Genomic DNA, 22842 nt, shown 5'->3' with positions numbered 1-22842 from the left:
GAACTATGTTCAATGTCTTATAATAACTTTTAATGGAAAAAATATGAAAATGAATATATGTATGTATATGCATGACTGGGATATTGTGCTGTACACCAGAGATAGACACATTGTAATTGACTGTACTTCAATTAAAAAAAAAGAAAGAAAGAAAGAGGAATTAGCCACAAGATCTTAACCTACCCTCATTCCAGGCCTCTTCTATCCTCGAAGCTTTCCCTGGGGGCCCCACTTAGATGGAAGCCTCCCTTTGCTGAGTCAGAGTGTCTGTTTCCCTCCTGGACCCCTGGCCTTTGGCACCAGGACTTAATGAGACTGCAAGCTCCTGAGAGCAAGGACTCTGCCGCATCCTTCCTGATCCTTCCCCACACCCATCCCTGGCCCCCAGCACCTCACTCAACCATGGAGTCTCGGGTACATAGAATTCATAGAGTATTTAGTCCAAGAAACACTCTATTGCTTGAATCCCTGCTGTGCCATCCCCAGCCACAGGATTCTGCTCTAGCCTGACACTTCGGAGATGGGACCACTCAATGCTGAGTCAATGCCAAGTAGAGGGTGGCGGGGAGGATGAGACCACAGAGGCTGAAAAAAGAAGATCTGTCCCTTTGACTCATCCTGGGAAATGCCACACTCAACCTTCAGACCACCAAGCACTAGATTTTCTTGGGGGAAAAAATCAATGAAAGGTTACCCGCCTGAAAAACAAAAGGAGCTTATCTATGTTTTGTTGCAAAAGGAATCATCCCACTGGGCCAAGAATATTAAGGAAAACACTAGTGTTGTGTCACCTACAATTACCCTGAAACCCTTTCAAATACCTCACACCCACCTAGCCTCTTATCAAAAATGAATGAAATGTTGAAGGATAACCCAAAATAACAAGCCGTGTGTTAAAAACAGGCTTTCTGAAATCACAACATGAAATTCCAGAGGCATAAGAAATCGCGTGGTTCCTGCCGCAGGAGTCTCTGGGTTGGCATGTGAGTGGTGTGTGCTGTTGCAAGAGTTGCAGGGACTCTGGCCGAGGAAGGGGCTACAGGAACAAAAGGAGGGACCGGAGGGACCTGGCTTGAAGGCACTGACTTTCCTGTTTTTCAAGGGCTGGCCCAGGGACTGAAGATGTGGTCTCCAGGGAGGAGATGCTGTGGAGTCCACGATCCTGGGGGGCGATTTGCAGGACATCACTGATCAGTCTTTTTGTTCATTTAGCCACTCAGGGTTCAGCGCCTATCCCCGGAGGACCATTTTTCTGCCCTTCCATCACGCCTGGCACTGAGTTGTCACTTGGCCATTGCCAATCCCCAAGTCTGAGAGTCATCCAGGGACTCCAAGAACCCCCTGAAGAGGACAGGAACCCACAGGACCATTGCTCAGGGCTCCCTTTGGAACAGAAAGTAGGCCTAGAAAAGGAGAAGCCCTGTCAGGGAAAGGAAGATGCAGGTGCCCTGACACACAGAACAAAGTCAACGCTTGAAATTGTGATAAGGTGTGAATCAAGTAGGGGTGAAGGCAGAGAGGACAGACACAGAATATGCACAAATTTAAAATGGTCACCTCTTCCACTAGAATGGGTTTCTCCATCCAGTTTAATCTAAAGGCCCTTTGCCCCATAGAGTAGGCAGCCAAATGACATGCACAAAATAACATCATCGCCCAGCCGTAACTTACAAAGGGAACTTGGACCAGTTCTCTGGAGGAGGGCAAGAGAAGAGATGCTGTTCAGCTCTGGTCCAGAGGAGAAATGAGGATGGTATAAAACCTCAGCAGGGTGGCTGTTGCCAAACACAAGCGGGAACTCCAACAGTCCAAGGGAAGACATTCTAGGAACAAGAGTATCATTGATACCTGGGCTTCCTCTCCAAGGCTGAAAGCAAGAGTGAGTGCCCAGCACTCCTGTTCCCACACACTCCGGCCCAGGCCTGGCATGTGGAGGGTTCTGTCACTGCTCATGGAAGTCAGCAGCAGTGGGAACAGAGGCAGAAGCGCATGGTGGTCAAGGGCATGGGCTCAGGGTCAGATGGACCAGCTTCTACCTCTGTTCACTCTGTGACCTGGGGCGGTGGACTTGTCTGCTCTCTAAGCCCCAGGTGCCTTACTTGCAAAAGCAGGACAACAACAGCACAGGCCGCACAGGGTGTTTGTGAGGATGAAACGCAATTGTACATGTAAAGCATTTAAGTTGGCGCCATAGTTAGTTGACAAATGGTAGATTATTAGCTGGTCTCAGGGAGCAGTGTCCTCAGCACACGTGGAGTAAACCTGGCCTTCCTGACCCATCCCTGTGAATGACCAGTCTCCTATGTGGACCACAGGGTCTGACCAAGGGCGGGGTGGTGGGCACCTCCTGCTCCAGGTCCAGGCAATAAGGGGCACACTGTCTGTAGTTTATGTAAAAAAATGATCGTATAACTAAGAATCAGTCTACTTTCTATGATCACCATGCCAGCAACTCCAAACAATGTCTGTGGCAGAATACTCCTCCCCTCTGGGGTGGGCGGCACCAGCACCCTCTTCCATTGGCACACCACTGTCCGATGGTTCTGTTTCTTCCCTCCGCACGTGATGGCTCTGACGGGCCTGTGGCCCTGGACAAGGCCCTTACCTGTCTGGGCCCCTCTCCTTCGTCTGAAACAAAGCTGTGCTGCTAGATGACACGGCTCCCATGGCCCCAACCTAACAACTAGACAGGATCAGGTGCACTTCCTCGCGGCTCAGGGGACTGATCCAACTCAGCCTCCCCCGTCCCAGGGGAGCCCGAGCACCGGGAAGCAGCTGAGTGAGGGGGCGAGGCTGCCGGGGTCCTTCAGGTCCTCCCTTGTACCTTGTCCCCCCTACCCTCTTGGTCACGCTGTGTTCCAACCTGCTTTTGGCCCAGAGGCCCTCCTTCCAGAACAAGACGAACAATGCCTGCCCCACGTCCTGGGTGCACCCACTCACAGGAGTGTTTGCAGCAGGCTCTGTAAATAGGGCATGGTGCTGGGATGAAGTGTGGTGGCTGAGGGGGTGTGAGGGAAAATTACAAACCAACCAACGGGTCTACATAACTTCTCTCTGGGGAACCTAAAATGGCCATTCACGGCTCACCATTGTCTGAAGCAGTGACCTCTTCCTTCCACACAGAGACTGAGAAATGGAGGAAAACAAGATAAAAATTCGACAGAAGATAGTTCCTTTAAAATGGATTGTCCCAATATAGTATATAGGCATTTTTAAAAAACTTTTCCCCCAAAGCATCACTGACTCACATCCACTCAAATTTTATAAAAGCCTCCATCTCTACTGACTCATGCCATTAAGGGAGCTCACATGACCCTTCCACCAAAAAGAGTACGGAACACTTCACAGGGGTTCTACCGTGACAAGTACCGAGAAGTGGCAAGCTGTCTGCTTCCCAGTTCTTCTCAGTAACTTTGTTGACTTTGACCTGACAAGCTCTGTCCCTTAAGGACCAGAGCTAGCAAATGCAAATTCAGGCAAGAAGGGAGGAGGGGTCAGAGGCCAAGGGGGAGATGGAAGAGACTTTCCAATTTGTCAAATAAAGTGTCATAACTTGACCCTTCATTCCCCAAAACAGTAATGTTGCACGTATGAGTGTGTTAATAAGATATATACCCTGCCTACTTCCAAAGCCATTTTACAAATATACACAGAACGAGGACCCTTAGACGAAAGCAGCTGACTTCTAGCAAGTTGGAAGGACCCAATTGCAATACCTTCGATTCCAGTTTTTTAGCAGCCGAGGCCAAAAGGAAAACATTGGGACATAATGGTTTTTGCTATCAACATGAAAAAGCATACAAACTCATCTACAGAAATACAATCTTTGCTGGTGGAGCCAGTTCCAGAGGCCGGATCATACCCCCACACCACTCCTACCCACCACTGCTGCACCTCCGTGCTCCCAGAAGACAATGTGGGGTGAAGGAGCAAGGCCCCTGGGAAGGCTACTTATAAAGCAAGGTTAAAAAGACTGCGGGGCTAGGCTCCCTGGGGCCTCCAAATGTGTTACGGCTCCTCTTGGCAAAGGGAAAACTGGAGAAAGGCCTGTGTTGCCAGGGAGAAAGCCATAGGAATGGCCACACATCCCCGGCCCCGGCTCCATTCTACTGGCCATGATGGGCCAAGACACCTGCATAAGATAGATGGGCAGACATCCAGAAGGCCGCTTATAGAAATAAACATCAAGAATTTGTTTTTATATAGATATTTTAAATGCACACGAGCCCAGACCCATCCGCGGCTGCTAACGTTAGTGGATTACTCATTCTTCCTTCCAAGCACGTCATGTGCGAGGTTCCAGGTGGCTGTGGGGTATTTGCTTACAACGGCTACTGCTGGTTTCCCTGAGAACTGTTTATTTTTCCAGGCCTCAGGTCATTACATCAGCCCGCGGTTTCTGGGCAGGCCAAGAGCGCTGGTTAGGGGGTGGGGGATCCACCCAGGAGGGGCTGTTGCCTCTGTGACCCCAAATCCTAGTCCTGGCTGCAGCCATCCCGGCAGGAGCATCCAGGTAAGGGAGGAGTAATCCAAAACGTGCCTAACGGGCCCCAAGCAGACCGAGAAGAGCACCGTGCTGACACCAGCAGGTCAGGACAGGATGCTGTAAACAGCTTTCTTTTGGTGTGGATGGGGAGCGAGGCAAACACTCTCACATACAAGGGACACACTGCCGTGGCAGTACTTATTTTCCGCCTTATGTCCTGGCTGATGGCTTGTCTCCAGGGAGCAGAACTACCACCAGCTACTGCATTCACAGATGAACAGAAGGAAGGTCTGCCCGGCAAGGAGGCCAGGAAGGAAAGGCACCATCCTTTTGGATTTAAGCCCCAGTGCCAGGTTCTGAAATCTCATCAGATCGTGAAAGAAATTAACTAGAAAAGATGGAGATAAAGGAAAGAAAGAGAAGGGAAGCCAAAAGGCGCCACCAGAGGCCACAAGGGGGGCAGAGGGAAAGGGCCTTCTGACGTTCCTTGAGGGCATTGTTTGCACAAAGAATAAAGGTTCACGGACCACATTTCCTGAGAGATAGTATTTTCCCGGAGGAGAAGGCACAGAACTTTGTCCTACAGAAAAAAGAAAAAAAAGACTTTTATAAATCACAGCTGGAGGAAAGTGTCTGCCTATAGTAGAATTAGAAACAGTAAGATACAAATTAAGAATGAGACGAAGCCTCATTTTTGTCATTTCCCTAATCTTTTTACTCTATTCTGTAAGATACAGATGTTTATAATTTTTTACAATTCTAGTTATGCTAAGAAATGCCTTCCTTGGTCACTAGCTCCTGATAAAAAAAAAAAAAAAAACTCAGCAAGAGTTTCTGTTTTCTTATAAAAGCAGAACAAGAGTCTCGGGCCAACACTCGAAGAGCAGAAGATGCCCGCCCTCCAATTGTAGGGTGTTCGCCACCAGGTGTGTTGTCTCCCTGGTCACAGCAGGAACTCCCGGTGCAATGGAGGTGAGAAGTTGAAAAGGCAAACCTGCTGACGCTGACCCTGCCGGGTACTCAGAAGGCAACACTGACCACGATGAACACATGACAAAGCCTTAAAAACAAGGACCAAAACCTCCAGGAGGAGGGAAGGAGACAGGATAAATCTGCAGGCATGTGTGTCATGTTATTGCAAAACTTCAGCTGCCCAGTGGAACCTTTCCAATGTCAACAGTCCTCAGGCCAGAAAACAAACCTGGCGTCACAGGGTCTGAGTGTGAAAGAAGGATGTTTGGGGTGTAAAAGAAACTGGGATGGCCTTTTTGCCTCTGAGAGAGAGCTGAGAAGAGCTCTCACCCCGCCGGCTCTCAGAGTCTACTCCAGCCTCCCCAGAGGAGCAGGCGGCAGCTTTTCTGGACCCAGAACATTCCGTCAGACTCTAATGGCAACCACCCCAGAGGCCTGACCCACAGGCTCCAGTCCGTACCAGAGCTGGCTACCCAGGCTCAAGTTACCATTCAAAGTATATCTGACTTCTCATCGAACCCAGTGAGATCATGTGAAAAGTGGCTAGCACAATGCATAAAGATATTCCATCGAATTTTTTTAAAAAAATAATTAATGTGTACCTACTATGTGTCAGGCATTTGAGATAGGTTGCTGAATTCTCAGAAAAAATCCAGCAAGGCTCTAATGACTTTAACAAATAACTAAGGAGACCAAGGCTCAGGGTAGTTCATAAATTTCCCAAGGTCTCCCAGCCTCTCAGTGGGAGGCCAGCATCAGAAGCCAGGTCTATAGGTTTGCATGATACCAAAGCCTGTGCTTTTGCCACTACATGGTTTATTTCTTCCATATACAAAAGATTCCCTACCCCCCGCCTATGAAAGCCAAGCCTTGGGATGCTTCCTTGGCAACCCAGTTGTGAGAGCGTGCACAGAACAGGACGGCAAGGCATGACGATCGTATGAGGTGGAAAGTGCCACGTGAGCTGCCTAAAGAGCTCTGTGCTATGCAGGCTTCCCGGGGGTACGTCAGGAAGCACTGCAGGAGGCACAGCCCCTGTGTCTATGAAAAGGGCCCAAAACGTGAGAAAGACACTCCTCTACACACACTCCCACCCAAATGCATCTATTTCAATACCAGGGGCTAGCAAACTTTTTTTCCATAAAGGATCAGATCATATTTTAGGTTTTGCAGGCGAGACGGTCTCTGTCACGATTATGCAGCTTGACCGTTGAAGTACAGAAACAGCCATAGACAGTATGTCCATGAATGGATCTGGCTGTGTTCCAATAAAACTTTATTTGCAAAAACAGGCAAGTGGTCATTTACCAACCCCTGTTATGTGCCTATGTGTTTTCATGTCCCTCACACATAATTACATCAAAAAGATTGACAGGCACTCAGTCAGTATTACCACTTGATCATGATGGAGAAAACCCCTAATTTATTAGAATATGCCTATGGTAGTGATCTCTGATAATGATCCCTGGCCTCGGTTTCTCCCAGGGGACCTTTAGCTCTCCCCAGCTATCCTGTCCTAGACGCCAGCCTTTCAGACATAACTTGGTACTGCCAACCAGGGAAAAGTAAAGGTGGCTGGGTCCCTCCAACAAAAGGAATGTGGTTGTACCTGCCTGGAAATAATTTCTCAAAATGACCCCATATTCACCCAAGTGGAAACTAGACAAGGGAAGAAGAAACAGAAAGCGGAAGGACTTGAGTGGAAGCAAATGTCATCACACTTGACATCGCCACTGGACTCGATACAGAGATTCTCGCCCACGAAGAGAGGCGCTCTGTCCCCAAAGAGAAATTGTTTTCTCTAGCCCCTCCACTTACTAGCTGTGACCCAGGACAAGTTACTTCCTCTCTCTCAGCCTGAGGACAAGATGAGGACAATAAGCTCTGTAAAATGGTGACAGTAACAATACTTACAGAGTTCTGGTGATGCTCAATGAGAAAACGCATAGCTGACACAGACCAGCTGTGATGATGCTGATGATTCTGACTTTACTGATGATGATTCTTCTCCTCCATCCTTCCCCAAAGTAATCAAACACACTGAACTAGATTCTCTAATAAATATAATAGGCAAGAAAGCCCTTGCCTTCACAGAGCATGACCCAGGTAGAAAAATTAACCACTGGTAGGTGAAGAAATTCATGAAAGTAATTGCTCAGTTGTCAAATGAGTGTTTCAGGGAAAACGTGATGAATAATTTCAGAGAGAACTCACCCTCCTATCCATCCCTTGGTCACCGAATGAGAATTGAGCCTCATACAGAGGCTTTGCAGACTTACCAGGAGCTCAGGAAATGCGGGGACCTTTTGCAGATGTCACTTCCAGATACTCAGGCACCCAAACTCTTTCTCTTTGATTTATCACATTTGCCTAACAGTGAGGGGGGAGTGGAGGAAGGTTCTAAGAAGCAGCTTCCTAATGGATGCTTTTTGCTTAGGGTGACAGTCATAAATTCTTTCCTGATTGAAAAATTCTCACCACAAGCATTATCGTAAATATTCCCATTTTTCCTACCATTAATGATGATACCAACAAATACAATTGTACTTACAATTTATTATGCACTCACTGTTTATCACTCAGCCAGGCACTGGTTAAGTACCATACAGACATTAACTCAGTTAACCTTTACTCACTGTTCTTTAAGGGAGAGATCATGATCCCAGTTGAGGACTGAGGCTCCTGGGGACAGGGTGGGGGCAGGGAGGAGAGGTGGCTTTGATTTGACTGGGTCACTCATTAAGTGTTGGAGCCAAGAGTGAACCCAGCTTTTGCTGATTCCAAAACCAGTGCTTTAACCAGGCACTGTTCTATCAAAGACTCTGGCCCATGGGAATTTACGTGGTTTCCTTCCCACCTCATCACCCCACACCTCCCCCAGCTTTTATCAAACAGAGAACCAGACACATGCTGAGGTACTGACAAGCTCAAGTCACAGAGAAAATCAACCAGTTCTGCGTGGATTCATCTCATGGTCTAAACCATTCCACACACTCTGGTCCCCACCACACTTAGGACAGAGCGGGTATACCATACAGATAAACCGAAAGTGGACCAAAGACAGCACACTCCTTAATTAATGGTCATGCAAAACTCTGCCCACTAGTTGAAGAGAATGTATCTTTAGTTTACAGTCCTCGCTATCTATCAGGAAAAGATGATATGGCTAAATCCAACAACCAGACATAAATATGCCAAGCGGCATATCTCTCAGTGAAGTCTGAGGCTGAAAGAAGGATGACTTCCCCCAACCCCGACAGAGATACAGATTGGGTCTGTTAATACATCTTCTTGTTGAAGGACAGCTGGTCTTTGTTGACGGTAAATGAACTTCATCAACTTTGGTCTTCATTGATGGTAAATGAACTCTACAATTAAATCCTACAAATCTAATCACTCTTCAGAAGTTACCACCTTTCCACAAGGGGTTCAGCCAGTACCAAAACCTGAACACTCACAAGACCCTCAAAAGAGCAGACCAGAAAAGACATAATTGTAAGTGGCTATTTAGAGCCTTAAAAACACATAGAACCAAGGCTCTTAAGATTTCAAGTCCAACTTCTCTATGTCCAGCTATTCTTCTTTCAAATTCTTCTGCATGGTATATAGAAAGTGAATTAAAATATACAATCAAAATTTTTTTGGCTAAGAGGATCAGCTACTCATGAAAGCTGATCCCAGAGCACTTACTTGAAGACAAAGTTGGAAGGGATCTCACTCATCTCATTTTACAGCTGTTGAAGAAACTGAAGACCAAACTGGTTAAATGACTTGCCCAAGCCCACACAGCGGTGGCAACCGTGTGGCAACCACGGACAGGGCAGGTGTGCACGTGATCCAAGGGAGGACATTTACCTGAATTTCTTACATTAGTGGTGTTCAGTTTGGAGTCCTTGATTACCAAGTGCTTAATCCATAGAGTGGGAGCTGTGATTTCTGGGGGAAAAAAAAGGAGAGAGAAAATAAAGTCTGGGCAAAGAGAATATATAACTTGGAGTGTAACCTCCAGACTTTTTAATAGCTTTTTAAAAAGACTGAGGCATCTAAACTTGAGCTATCTCCCTCATTCCATACCCACTTTGTCCCAACGTCCTCATGCTTTCTCACTATGGAAGCCCCTCTCTCCATCAGCTCATAGGAGCCAACCAGGGCCTCCTATACTGGGAGGCAGAGTGGTCCGAGTCTGGAGGCACTGAGCCACTCCATCCAGGAATAAAAATATTATCCCAGGAGGTGAGGAGCACGGGCCAAGCCAAGTCTCTCTCAGCTGCTTCCCTGGAGGAAGATTTAAAGGGGATAAATCAACAAATGAACGCCAAACAAACCACAGAGACCATTTTGGAGGAAACAGCTGAGCCACAACAGATTTTAGCTTGCCGAGACTCGGCTCCACATGGGAGAGAGAGTAATGGGTCTAATGCGTGTTTCCATCCCCTTTCTAACGGTTCCTCATTGAACAGTCTGAATTCCTCCATCCAGTGAGCTCCAGGGGGTCTCCATGCTCTCCAGGGCTTGGGTCACCCAGTGAACAGGTGCTGTGGAAATCTGACAGTGACCCTGAACACACTGTAGAATGACAAGATATTCAGGGAGAGTGTCTGGAAGATCTTCCAAGCTGATATGGTCTCCATTCCCCACCCGATCTTCCCAGGTCCCAGACTTGCCAATGATCTAGGACGTTTGTACATCACAGAAACATTTGACCTTCTAGGCATGAACACACATAAGTTCCACTATGTGACCAGCTGCAAAGGCTATCTCATATTTCTATCTAGAACCAAGCCTGGGTGAGGGACGTCCTTAGCCACAGTACCAACCAGTGGCATCATTTCTTCTTACTCCTCTGTCACACTGTCCAGTCTTATGATCCGAGGCTGGATGTACTCGGCTGGAAGCTACTAAAGGGTTGTTGTATATTGCACTGAGCCCTAAACCTTATTGTTAGACTTTCTAGAAACTGCACCCTGCCAAGCTTCCCGCTCCTCCTCTTAGAACTGGGATACAGACTCCTAGTAGCTGAAACTCTAATCGAAGGCAGCCTCTTGTACCAGACTCCTTCTGCCTGCTCCTCACACCTCTCGCGATACCAGCCTCCCTCGTACCGCCAAACACCACTATTTCTCTTGACCTAGAGTTTCTCGTCTCCCGAATGTCTTGACTCAACTCTCAAGGTCCCTACAACTTAGCCAAACCAGTTCCGCTCAGCAGTCTCTTTCCCCTACTTTTGTCACTATACCCCGTGTCCACCATACTCTTTCCTTTTTCCACGCCAGTCCCCCGGTCAGGAACTCCTGATTCCTGCCCCCGCATTTCCAAGATCCAGCTCAAGTTCTCTCTGTTCACACACTCTTTTCCCACACCATTGTGGTCCCTTTCTTCCATAAATGTCTCTTACAAAAAAAAACAAAAAACAAAAAACTGAGACCATATAATCTCATATGTAAAGCTCTCCAATAGCTGCTGCTCTCTTGAGAGCAAAGGCTTCCATCTCATCTGTGTCTCCTTCATCCCCCAGAGGCCTCGCACAATGCTGGGCACAGAGCACTCCAGGAACTTGTAAGTGCTGATTTGTTTAGAATAGGGATGCTGCCGGCCTGACTGTCTCTCTCAGCCATGGCTCCTTGGTCTTGGCAGCTTGCAGGGTCCATCCAGGCTCTGTTATTGTTGGCCACGAGCAGCCAGGCAGGAAGCCTGGTGAGAACAGAGGCCTTTTCCAGAAGTGGAGAGTGTACTAGTTCCTGGGAGGGTTTGCATTTTTTAAAAGGTTAAAACAACCCAGCTAAAACTGGGGAAAATTTGAAATTAAAAAAGAAAAAAATAATAATAGTAAAGCTTACACAAACATCTGAAGGAAATACCTTCCCCAAAGCTGAAAACGGGTGGGAGAATTCGAATCTGAAGTAATAGAAAAGCTTACCATCTCCATCGAACACCGGCTGGGTCTCCATCGTGGGTGTCGGCTTAGACCCGTCATCTGAATTGAGGGTTAAAAAGAATCGAAAAGAGACTACCATTATTGAGGTAAATACTATCTACTCTCCAGCACTGTTGAATGGTTGGGGTTTGCACATGGCCCGGCCAAGTCCCAAGGAACAGACCGAAGAGAAAGAAAAGAAAGAAGAAAGGAACAAGAAGGAAGAGAGAATCACAGAGAGACACCAACAGTAAGACAAACCCAGGTGTGTGCTCGCCACTCCACGGAAGGGAGCCAAGTTGTCATGGCTCCGGAGGACTCATCACTCTGAGTGACCCCAGTGTGACTCTGTTAGCCCTTGTTCTTTCCCCAGGAAGGCAGGGAGGGCTACCTTCCCCAACAGCCCCGAGTTCCCTCCAGGCATGTTAGGAAATGGGGCATCAAGCTCTGATGTCCCCAGCTCCTCCCTGCCCTCTTGTGAAAGGTACCAGCCCAGTATCCTTCTAGTGGTGCTGATGGAAGAGCTGAGGGGAACCAAGAGACCAGGGTGCCATTCCCTCCCAAACTCCTACCGATTTCTCCACCCACATCTAAAAACAGTGTGAAGGCAAGCACCATTCTCTCTCCAGCACGCTGAACTGCAAAGAAACGGGAATCCTTGGAACACTTTTAACTGTGAAACAGCATGCACCCCAGTTCCCAAGGAGAGATGGAGGCAAACAAAATGGGATGGAACATGAGTAACTGCACCCTGGATTTGCTTTGAAATTTCTAACACAGGTCACGGGAGCAGGGAGTTCTCAGTAACAAAGTCCTAACACTTACGGCCCTAGAAGTGTTGGCAGCTCTCTCTGCAGAACTAGAACCTCTGCAGGTCAGAGTAAATGCAGACTTTATATGCCTTTCAGGACTCTTGAATTATGTCCATCAAGATCCCCAAAACCTGAATTTAGAACAGTGTTTCTCAACTTTTAAAAGAATTATTGCCCAAGTAAGGAGAATTTTTAGACATTTTTTCCTAATCACTTTCCCAATGAAATTTTAATAGCAAAGATACACTGTGTATCTGTTTATGTATTGTATGCATATCCGTGCTCTAGATGTAAAAATAACAAGGATTCTTTTGTGCCCCAGGAACCAATTTTCACCTCCTTGGCGAAAGCCGGGAGCAGGTATCTTTACCTGTATTGAGAATGCATAGGTCAGAGATTTTTCTGTCTTTTCCATTGGCAGGGGCAGGGAAGGAGTGCGCTGTGGTCTCAGACACTGTGGTCACACAATCTCTTCCACCCAAGACCCCTAGAGATCTTTTAGAACTGAACACTATTCTCCACCCATTAACTATTTACAGAGAATGCAAGGTCTCAGATAGTCTGCAGCACAGTCAGACCACCAATAGTAACAGCCTTCACTGTTTGGAGCTCCCAGAACTTTTGGCCAACTTCCCTGCGTCTTATCAGGGGAGGGAGAAAGAACACAGAGTCCTGATCCCTTTCTTGTGCCAACGCCCTTCCCTTGGGATCTTAAGATTCGAGAGCCATGGAGACCCAAACCCTGACTGGAGGCTGAGGCCAGCAACCTGACAGTCGTGTGACACCTGAGCCTGCTGCTCTTTGTGCCGACCAAGACCCAGCTCCCACAAGAGCCACGGAGATCCTGAACTATCCGACAGTCATCCCCAGAGATGAGATGCAGCAGGAAGAGAGGAGTAATGATGCTGAATATCTTATTTGCCTCAAACTGGAGTCCAGAATGGTCATCTTTTGATTCCAAACTGTGTAAGTTTGATCTGGAAGTCATTGAGGGAGAATAAACACAGAGTGGAGCCACACAAAGTCATTTTTTAAAATAGCATCACTTTCCTGACTCTATTAACGCCTCTTTCCATTGAATTCAATGAACCACTGAATGAAGTCTTTTGGCAGCTGCAGTGCCCATTTTGTTGCCCTTGCCGGATGCAGAGTTCACAATATAAATAGCCCAGCACAGCGTGCTCAGCCTCTCCACCCAGGGTGGCTTCATTTTCGGACTCTTAAAGGTAACAGAGGGAGAGTGAGAAAATCAAACATTCCCAGAGGGACAACAGTGACAAGCCAAGTGCCAAATGGCTTATAGGATATTTTAACATTCAGTGAAAGTCCTCCCATATTCCAAGAGCTGTATCTCTCTCTGGAGTGGGACAATAGAAAATATTCTGTTCATTTCTCCCATCAGCCACATGAGAGTCTTGCACTGAGCATCTGGTCAAGTATTCAGCCGAAATAGGCTGCTGGAGGAGAGGAAGGAGGGGGTGCAGTCTCCCCGGGGAAGTTGTGCACTTCTGCAGGTTGAGGACCTCCACGATTGCCCAGATGCAGACCCAGAAGCCCACCTAGCATGAAGCTGTGTGCAGGGAGTGAATCTTTCTGCTGGGTAGGGTCACCGAGGGTGAAGACATACAGCTGCATGGCCACAATGGAGGCCCTAGATGGAACTCTTTATGAAGTGAGAAAAGACAAGGTGCGCTGCTGCCAGGAGAGCCACCTGTGAAATCCATGATGCCCAAAGGATGAGAAGTCAAGCCAAAGCCAACAGGACCCTCTGACCATCATCTCCGGGCACCTGGGCACCTGGCTTCCAACCCAGCAAACAAGCGCACCCTTCTACTGAACACAGGTCCAAGGCCTGAGTCCAAGGTCCACATCAGGCCTGCTTCCTGGCAAGCCTTAGGACAACAGCAGGCCCCACACTGGGCCCTGGGGAGAGAGAAAAGCTTCCACATGTGCCCTTGGCCTCCCAGTGGGGTCACATCCCAGTTCCCAGCTTTACATCCATTAAGTTGGGTAACCTGAACCCCTCACTTTTCTTCTCTGGGCGGTGGATATCCTCTTCTAAAAATGAAGGATGGTTGCCTCCCCAGCCTCAGGACACTGTGCAGCTGTAAAAGACTTCAAAGGCCTCTTAAAGAAGGTATAATACCATGAGTGTTAAACTATCTTATCCAACTGCTTTTCTTTTCATCGGATTTGCAGAATTAAAATCCCACAAAGTTTTTAAAATAAAAAATAAAGTAAACTTTACAACTCAATAAGAAGACAAACAACCTGATTTTGAAATGGGTAAAATATTCTAATAGACATTTCAAAGATGCATGGACAGTTAATAAATACATGGAAAAATGTTCAGCATCATTAGTTGTTAGGAAAACACAAATTAAAACCACAGTGGGATAACATTACATCCCTACTAGAATGGCTAAAATTTTTACAATAGACACTATCAAGTGTTGATAAAGATGTGGAGAAACTCAAACCCTCATTCATTGCTGATGGGTATGTAAAATTGGGCGATCACTTTGGAAAAGAGTTTGGCAGTTTCTTTAAAAAGTTAAACATAAACTTACCATTCATCCCAGAAATTCCACTCCTGAGAATCTATCCAAGAAAAATAAAGATATATCCGCCCAAAGACACGTAGGTATACAAATAAATATTCATAGCAGCATTACTCATGATACCCTCAGATTGGAAACAGTCCAAATGTTCATCGGCTGGTGAAGATATAACCAAGTTGTGACGTACACATACCATGATGTGTTATTTAGCAATTAAAAGGAATGAATTACTGTTACGTGTAACAATATGGCTGAGCCTCAAAAACATTGCACTGAATGAAAGAAGCCATGCACAAATACTACACATTGTATAATTCCATTTACATGAAACCCCTAATAAAGGCAAATCTATACAGAGAGCAAGCAGATACGCAGGTGCTGAGGGCTGGAGGAGGGAGTGGGGTATAACCATAAGTGGGTACAAGGTTCCTTTTGGGGTGATGGAAATGTTCTCTTGTTAATGGCTGCACATCTCCATAAATGTACTAAATTCACTGAATTGTATATTTACAATGGGTAAATTTTATGGTAATGTAATTATAGTTCAAGAAAGCTTTTAAGACAAAGTGGGGAGGGGGTGCCAAAGTCGTTACAGATAAATCATCAGGTGGCAGCAGCTGGATTATTTGCGTGATCCTTAACTTCAGAGGAGACGCTTTCTTACGTCTTAAAGAAAAATACACCTGAATCTCAGTTTACACACACACACACACACACACACACACGATAAGTTCATGTGCATATATGCTTAGTCTTGGTGGTTCTTTTAGACCTCAAATAGTAAGACTTTATTTCTCTTTGGTACCATAATATTCTCCCAGACTGAGGAGAAGAGGCTAGGACACTGGGAAAAACCCAGTTCAAAGATGATTGTTTCTCTTACAGGGAGAAAAGTAAAAAGTAAACTTGGAAGCATTAAAAATAAATAAATGAGGCAAACCTGAGAGAATTCTCAAGGATGATGTCCAGAACAACAAAAGAAAGTGTTATTACATTTTGCGACCCTCCAAGTTTCTGGCAGGTGGCTTTCTTCAACTATTCTCAGCACCGGCCAGGGCAGAGGAAGTCACCAGGCAGATAAAAAGAGATTGAGTTTCAGTGCAAGAAAGTGATTTGCTCAAGGCCCCAGAGGCGGTTGGATTCTGCCCAGCCCCAGAGCCGTGGCGTTTGGCCTTCCAAGATTCCCCAACCCCCAACCACGCCTCGTCCTTGCAGGTGCAGCCCCAGAAAGTCGCAGCCCCCGCACGGGCTCTGTGAGCCTATACAGACAGTGGGTTTGTGTGACAGCACAATTCCTTGCCCTGCGAGAAGGCCTGGCCCACGCACAGACAGCTGGAAGTCACTTCGACCCCCGATGACACCGTTCAAAGCCGCCTCTGTTTGGCTTTTTGATTTCTGATTGACAATCGCTGGCGAGTGGAGATAAATGCTGGGCTGAGGACAATGTTGATCCGCTCTGACTGTTCTCAGGGAAAGACTTTTCAGAATAACAAACAAAACAAAACAAAACCCCAAAAACATTGGTGTGCTTAAGGGACTGAATAGAGCCCAAGAGGTCCAAGGAAGCAGGGCCGGGCCTTTCAAGGGGCTGGCAAGTCCATTGAGGAGTTAATTGTTTGGGTGTACAATGAGTTTATTCTGACCACATACAAAGAGCTTTCTCTTCCAGGTCCTTCAAAAGCAAATGTGTCAAAGGGGCCAGAAGAGGAATCTGTATTAATGGCATCTCTTGGGGTCTCTGAGACTGAGGAGCCTTGGAGAAGGGGGGAAAAGAAACCACCACCCCCATCCTGAGATTTGGAAAGTCTCAACGATTCTGAGTCCCCTTTGATTCCTGGGCTCTGCCCCAGCTATGTCCATCACTGGTCACCCTCCCTCTTGTATTCATTTAGGCTGCCACTGGCCATCTTTTACAAAGACATGGAGATAAACTTCAGCCTGGAAGAAGTGCTGGAAGGTTCTTGCTTGTGAAGGGACCACATCTATGCCAGAGCTGTCATCTCCCTCAGTAGGTGACTCAGAGACTCAGTGTGAAAGTTGCGACGACATATTCTGGGCATCACAGGAAGACAACTGTGCCTATTTGCAAAAGTCTCTTAAAAATCTGACCCGAACCATACCAGGAGGAGGATGGAATGCTAGTTAACCTAAACCGAATGTTAGTTAACCTCAACATTTTCTGAGATGCATGTTCCATGATCAACGAGGTTCAGAAACGTACTGTAAGCTGTCCTGATTCTGCCCTTTGAGAACAGGCATTATCTGGGTACTTCAGGTCCTTTCCAGAGTGAGAGATCAATGTTTTACATTCCACCTACCCACCTGTACACTTCCCCCCAAAACAAGTGAACGCAAGCTTAAGGCTGTCTTTTTGCAAGCAGTTCCCCACATTGCCAAGCTCCACATTCCCTTGAGTAAGAAGAGAAACGTGAGGCTGTTGGAAAAGGTAGACCAAAGATGGACCAAGAGGCAGAGGAGGGGGACGGTGAGGGGAAGGGGAAGGTGGCGGAAAAGTGGCACCAGTAGCAGAATTGGCTCTAGACTGGGTTCACATAAAGACTGTGCTAATTTTTTTAACTCTTTATTTTGAAATGATTATAGAAATGATTTTGCAACAGGATGTTGCAAAAATGATACAGAGAGATCCCACGTACTCTTCACTCAGTCTCCTCCGGTGGTTACATCCTAATAGTTAACATAATAATATAGGTAATATCATTAGAGGACAATATCAAAAACAGGAAATTGATGTTGGTATAAGCCACGGACCTGATTCCCCTTCCACCACTTTTGCATGTACACATTTGTTTGTGTCTGTGGGGGTGGGTGGTGTGTGGTTCTATGCAATTTTATCCATGTGCAGATTCATGTGACCACCACCACAACCAAAATACAGAACGATTTCTTCAGCGCAAAGATGTCCCTCGTGCTGCCCTTTTATAATCACACTTCCCCATCTCCATCTCCTCTCTCTCCCTCCACCCGGCAACCACTAATGCTTCCCCCATCTCTATAATTTTGTCATTTCCAGAAAGTTACATAAATGGAATTCTGCAGTATATAAAATCTTTGGAGTTTGGACTTTTTCACTTTGCATAACGCCCTTGAAATCCACCCAGGTCATTGCTGTACGTGTCAACAATGTGTTCCTTTTTATCACCGAGTAGTCTTCCACAGGACAGAGACATCGCAGTTTGCTTCACCTACTGGAGGACATTTGGGTTGCTTCCACCTTTGGCTACTACAGACAAAGTTACTGTGACTATCTATGTACAGGTTTTTGTGTGAACATAAGGTTTCATTTCTCTGGAATAAATGCTCAGAAGTGCAATTACGTGAGAAGCATATGTTTCGTTGTTTACTTTTTAAAGACATTTCCAAAGTATTTTCCAGAGTGGCTGTATCATTTGACATTCTTACCGACAATGTATAAAGGATCCAGTTTCCCTGCAGCCTCGCTAGCATTTGGTATTGTCACTACTTTTATTTTAGCTCTTCTAATAGGTGGGTAGTGATACTTTGTCATGGTCTTGATTTGCATTTTTTATAGCTAATGATGTTGAACATCTTTTTGTGTGTTTCTTTGCCCTCTGCACATGTGCTCTGGTGAAATGTCTATTCATGTATTTTGCCCATTTAAAAATTGAGCTGTTTTTCAACATTTAAGCTTTTTAGCATTCTTTTCTCTATATATTCTAGATATGTCCTATGTCAGATACGTGGTTTGTAAGTATTTTCTCCCCGTCTGTATTTTTTTTAAATGCTCTTAACAGGATCTTTGGAAGAGCAAGTTTTCAATTTTGATTAAGTCCAATTTATCCATTTAAAAAATTTTTGGATCATGCATTTGGTGTTCTGACACCAAAGCTCCAGATTCACCTAGATACAGGTTCTGAAGATTTTCTCCTATGTTTTCTTCTAAAAGTTTTAATAGCTTTATATTTTACATTTAAGTCCAAAATCCATTTTAGACTAATTTTTATATAAGGTGTGAGATTTAGGTTGAGGGCTTGTGGGGGCTGATTTTTCTATGAATGTCTAACTCCAGTCGCTGTGTTACACTTGGAACTGCTTTTGCATGTTTGTCAAAAAATCAGCTTGCCATGCTTGCGTAAGCCTACTTCTGGGTTCTCTATTCTGTTCCAGTGATCTCTATGTCAATAGGACAGTGAAAATACCCTGTGTGATACTACAGTGGTGGATGCATATTATTCTATATGTGTCCATTCTCATAGAGTGTTCAACACCAAGAGTAACCCTGATATAAATTATGGGCTTTGGGTGATCATGATGGGTCACTGCAGGTTTATCACTTGTAACAAATGAACCCTCTGCTGGGAGATGTTGATAATAGGGGAGGCGGCACATGTGTGGGGGCAGGATATGGAGACTCTCTGTACCTTCCTCTTAATTTTGCTGTGAACCTAAAATGGCTCTAAAGAATTGTCCTTTTTTAAGAAAAGAAATAAAATAAACATATAAAACATGGGGAGTCACGGCATTTGTTCAGATGATAAAAGGGAAGCATGGACTGAAAATTCATAAAGGGTTGTGAAGGGACTAAAACATTAAAGATCTCTTGGTTTAACAAAAAAATCAGATAGTGATTCCTCCCACTTTCTTTTTCTTTCTAAAAACTGGTTTTGCTATTCTAGCTCCATTGCCTTTCCATATACACCGGGATAGGCAGCCCTTGAATCTCATGGCTTTCTTTCAACGGGCACCTGTTGGTGTAACAGGACCTGAGAGTGACAGTTCCTCGACTTTTACCACGGAGCGCATAGCGCTCGGGGCTGGAGGTAAGTGGTTCAGATGCGGCCCTGAGCCCTTTCCGCCCACAGGCTGAAATCCCTGCCTCCCTCCAATTGCTGCGTTACACTTGGAACTGAACTTGCTCAGTCAAGGAGCAGTAGGCAAACGACCACATGCTCAGTGGCCTGCCCAGCTCTGGGCTGCCTTGCCTGGACTTCAGGAGCCCCACCCAGGGACCAGGCAGAGGGCCCAAGAACTGGCCGGTGGGCCCCACTCATCCCCGGCAGCTCCATGAGGCGAGGACTCTCAGCATTTCACTTGTCCCTGGACCCTCAGTGACTGTCACAAGGCTGGCACTAAGTCCTCAATAAATATTTGTTGAATGAAAGAATAAAAGAGCCAAGTATAAAGCCCCATTGGTTGCTAATAATACCAGGGACTTGTTTGGATACATGGTCAAGAGAATTTTCCAGATCACTAACCCCCATTTCCTCTCCAGTCCTTGGAAATAAGGATACGGCAGAGATTAACCTCTTAATTTAGTAACTTCCATGCATAAACTTTCTTTTGGAGAACATAGAATAGGGGCTGAGAAGAGGGTGGGGCATTGAGTAGATGGAGCCGTCCTGGGAGAGTAATTAACTGTGGGTAGAAGGGAGATGTGGTCCAGGCACGAACACTCCAGCACACTGACGCACACCCTTTCTGCAGTCGATGTGCTGATATGCCAGGCTTGGTCAGGTGGCTCAGAGCAGCAGGAAGCAGCAGCAAGATGCATGCAGAGGAAAAGAGCTGCCTCTCGTGGGCTTGGAGCTGCTGAGGCACAGTTTGTGGCAGCAGGCATGTACCAGAGCGAATGCCTCTCCACAGGGAAATCCAGTGTGAGCAGAGGCCAACCCCTAGAGGTCCCACCCAGGCTGGTAGATAATCAGGTTCCTGCCATTTGATGGCAACGCTGACAGATCTACTATGATCCAGCTTCCCACTTGGTGCTAGGCAACGAGAAAAAAGAGGTTGCTGGGAAGAGGTTAAAGTCATGGGAACATTATAGAACCACGTATAGAACCATCTGAGACAGCCAGCCTTGCACACTTCAGCCAGGCTGGGGGCAATGAAGTAAACCTCCTTCTGGTGTGCTTTACCCTCCTGAGGGCTTATGCTAGAAGCCACATGGTCCCTTCATCTGGGAAGCCTGCCACCCATCACCCCTGCCCTAAGCACATCCTTCAGCCTTGAACGAGACTGTCAGTTGCTACATCACTTGAGTGACAAGGTCTCTAAGTTGGCACCAACCTGTAGACTGGGTGCCAAGAGAGATTCTAAAAACAGAGACCCAGAGAAGGACCTTGGAGAAATAATTGTGACTCATTCTGTTTGGAACACATCCTGTGGAACAGCCAGTGGGGAATAAAAGAAATCTCTGCAAATTAAAGGGGGGTTGGGTTTGGGAAGTTCGGCTTCTCTCAAAGACCGCCTTGACAAATACAGAAGGCCATGCAAAAAATGGAAGAAGTCTGCTAATGTTTTTATTCCCTCTCACTTTCCTTAAACTGCTCACTCACAGACCACTTACAAGTTGGAAAAGAAGAAACTGCATAAAATTCCTGATGACCCTAAATTTTCATTTGCCATGTATTGAAGCAACACCCCGGGATCTCTAAGGTCATGGGTGCTCAGAAGAGAAAGCTCCCAGAGAACTGCCAGAGATCACTGTCCAAGTGCTCTCCCATCATTCTCCCACTTAATCATTCTCCACCCGCCCCTCCACCATCCCACTGGAAGCCGACAATGTCCCTCCCACACTTCATAAGCAATGATGCCTGAACCAGTCCCTGACTTTGTGTCTGGTTATCCTGGAAACTCCCCCACATCCACTAGCATCCAGACCCCAAAAAGAAGCACCTCAGCAAAATCGACAAGCTGTGGGGGGGCCAGGAAAAGCCAATCAGGGTAAAATCATGATCTCTAAACACATTCCGCTTCCCAGCCATTTTTCTTTGGGCTACTTCAATGGAAACCAAAAATTCCTTTCTCTTTCTCAATTGCAGCAGCCTTGGACTGTTTTAGCAGCAGCAGATTGTCAGGGCTCAAGGGGCTGCTGGGGGTCCCTTCCTCTCTTCTGATATTTCTCTGGAGCATCAATAAAACACATGTGGATGCATGTGTGCCCCTCACCCCCCGCAAGACAAGCACATACCCCTTCCATCTCTCTTCAAGGGTGAGGACAGAAAGAGAAGAAGGGAAGGGCAGCAAGATGGGAGTGCCCCAGATCAATGGATATTTGAAACTCAAACACATGGCCCGGGACCTACCCTGCATGTGTTAATTACCACACATGTGCCCATAAAGGAGTTCGTGAAACACAAGGGGCCCAAAGAACAGAGCGAGGCAAGGACATTCCAAGGGATTAAGTAAATAGTCTGAAGTTCTGACCCTCCTCCCCTCCCGGAGCACGTGCATCTGGGTAAGATAATCGGGCCCCCTCCCTCCTTTCCCCACTTCTCCCCTTGGGCCCCGCACCTGTGGACCCAGGAGCAGGAGCAACCCAGACCTCCCTCCCAGGCCAGACGGCGGTGACCTGCTACTGCCTGGCCGCTCCCTCTTCCCTGCCTACCTCCTGCTATCTCCCTGGGCCTCTCCCCCAGCCTCCTCCCGCTCTGCCTTTCTCCTCCTCTCCTTTGGAGGACTGATTCCTGGCTGGCAACCAGACCCTCCACCGCACAATACGCCTTTTCATTCCTCCCAGGCAGAGAGAACCGATCCCTCCAAGCCCCGTCTGTGGAGCATGTTCAAAAAGGCAAGCGAGTAGGGAAAGAAGGGGCTGACTCTGCTCCTCCCCCGCCAACCCCGCCACCTTCACCTAGACCCCCAGCCTCGCCTCCTCCCTTGCTGTCCTCCTCACCCTGAATGATGTTCCGAGCCTAGCATCCCTGTCCGCAGGTCTCGGGCTGCAGGCTGCGGCTCTGGGGAGGTGCCTTCTAGGAGACCCCACGTGTGGGCACAAGCTCAGACAAGGGGCCTTTGTGTCCTCCCACCTGCTGCCCTCCGGAGCACATTCCATTCTTAAGTAGCAGCTGAGAGAGGGACCTCGGCGGGCTGACACAGGATATTACAAATGCCCTCTCGCACCCTGTCCCCATTCAAACTCCAGCTTCCTGGACAGGTGTGGCTTCAGGTGGCTACAGGTGGCCCAAACCTGCTTTCCACTGCCCTGCTCACGGCAGACAAAGAGAAGAGGATCAACACCTCTGCAGATCCTCCAAAGTACAAGCAGAGAGAGGCCACTGGGCAAAAGTCAAGTGTCCAGGGGCAAGTGAGCTGTCACATCTCCCCGACCCCCACCCC

The 22842-nt window shown here is 47.0% G+C and overlaps 1 protein-coding gene across 4 annotated transcripts in view; it reads right to left on the bottom strand.

Moving 5' to 3' along the window:
* SMOC1 (SPARC related modular calcium binding 1) overlaps nt 1-22842 on the bottom strand; it is a 135600-nt gene that overhangs the window by 25860 nt on the left and 86898 nt on the right. For 2 of the 4 annotated variants that reach the window (XM_010976587.3, XM_031453948.2), the window contains exons 6-7: nt 11376-11432; nt 9314-9394 (exon numbers count right to left, since the gene is read on the bottom strand). In XM_010976587.3, the coding sequence (XP_010974889.3) occupies nt 9314-9394; nt 11376-11432 (138 nt within the window). Of the gene's footprint in view, nt 1-9313; nt 9395-11375; nt 11466-22842 lie in introns of all 4 variants that reach the window. The other 2 variants (XM_031453946.2, XM_031453947.2) reach the window with 1 other exon arrangement.

Source organism: Camelus dromedarius, chromosome 5 (assembly GCF_036321535.1).
Source record: "Camelus dromedarius isolate mCamDro1 chromosome 5, mCamDro1.pat, whole genome shotgun sequence".
In the NCBI taxonomy this organism is placed as follows: domain Eukaryota; kingdom Metazoa; phylum Chordata; class Mammalia; order Artiodactyla; family Camelidae; genus Camelus; species Camelus dromedarius.
Note: the sequence above shows the minus strand (reverse complement) of the source record. Positions and strands in the feature narration are given on the sequence as shown.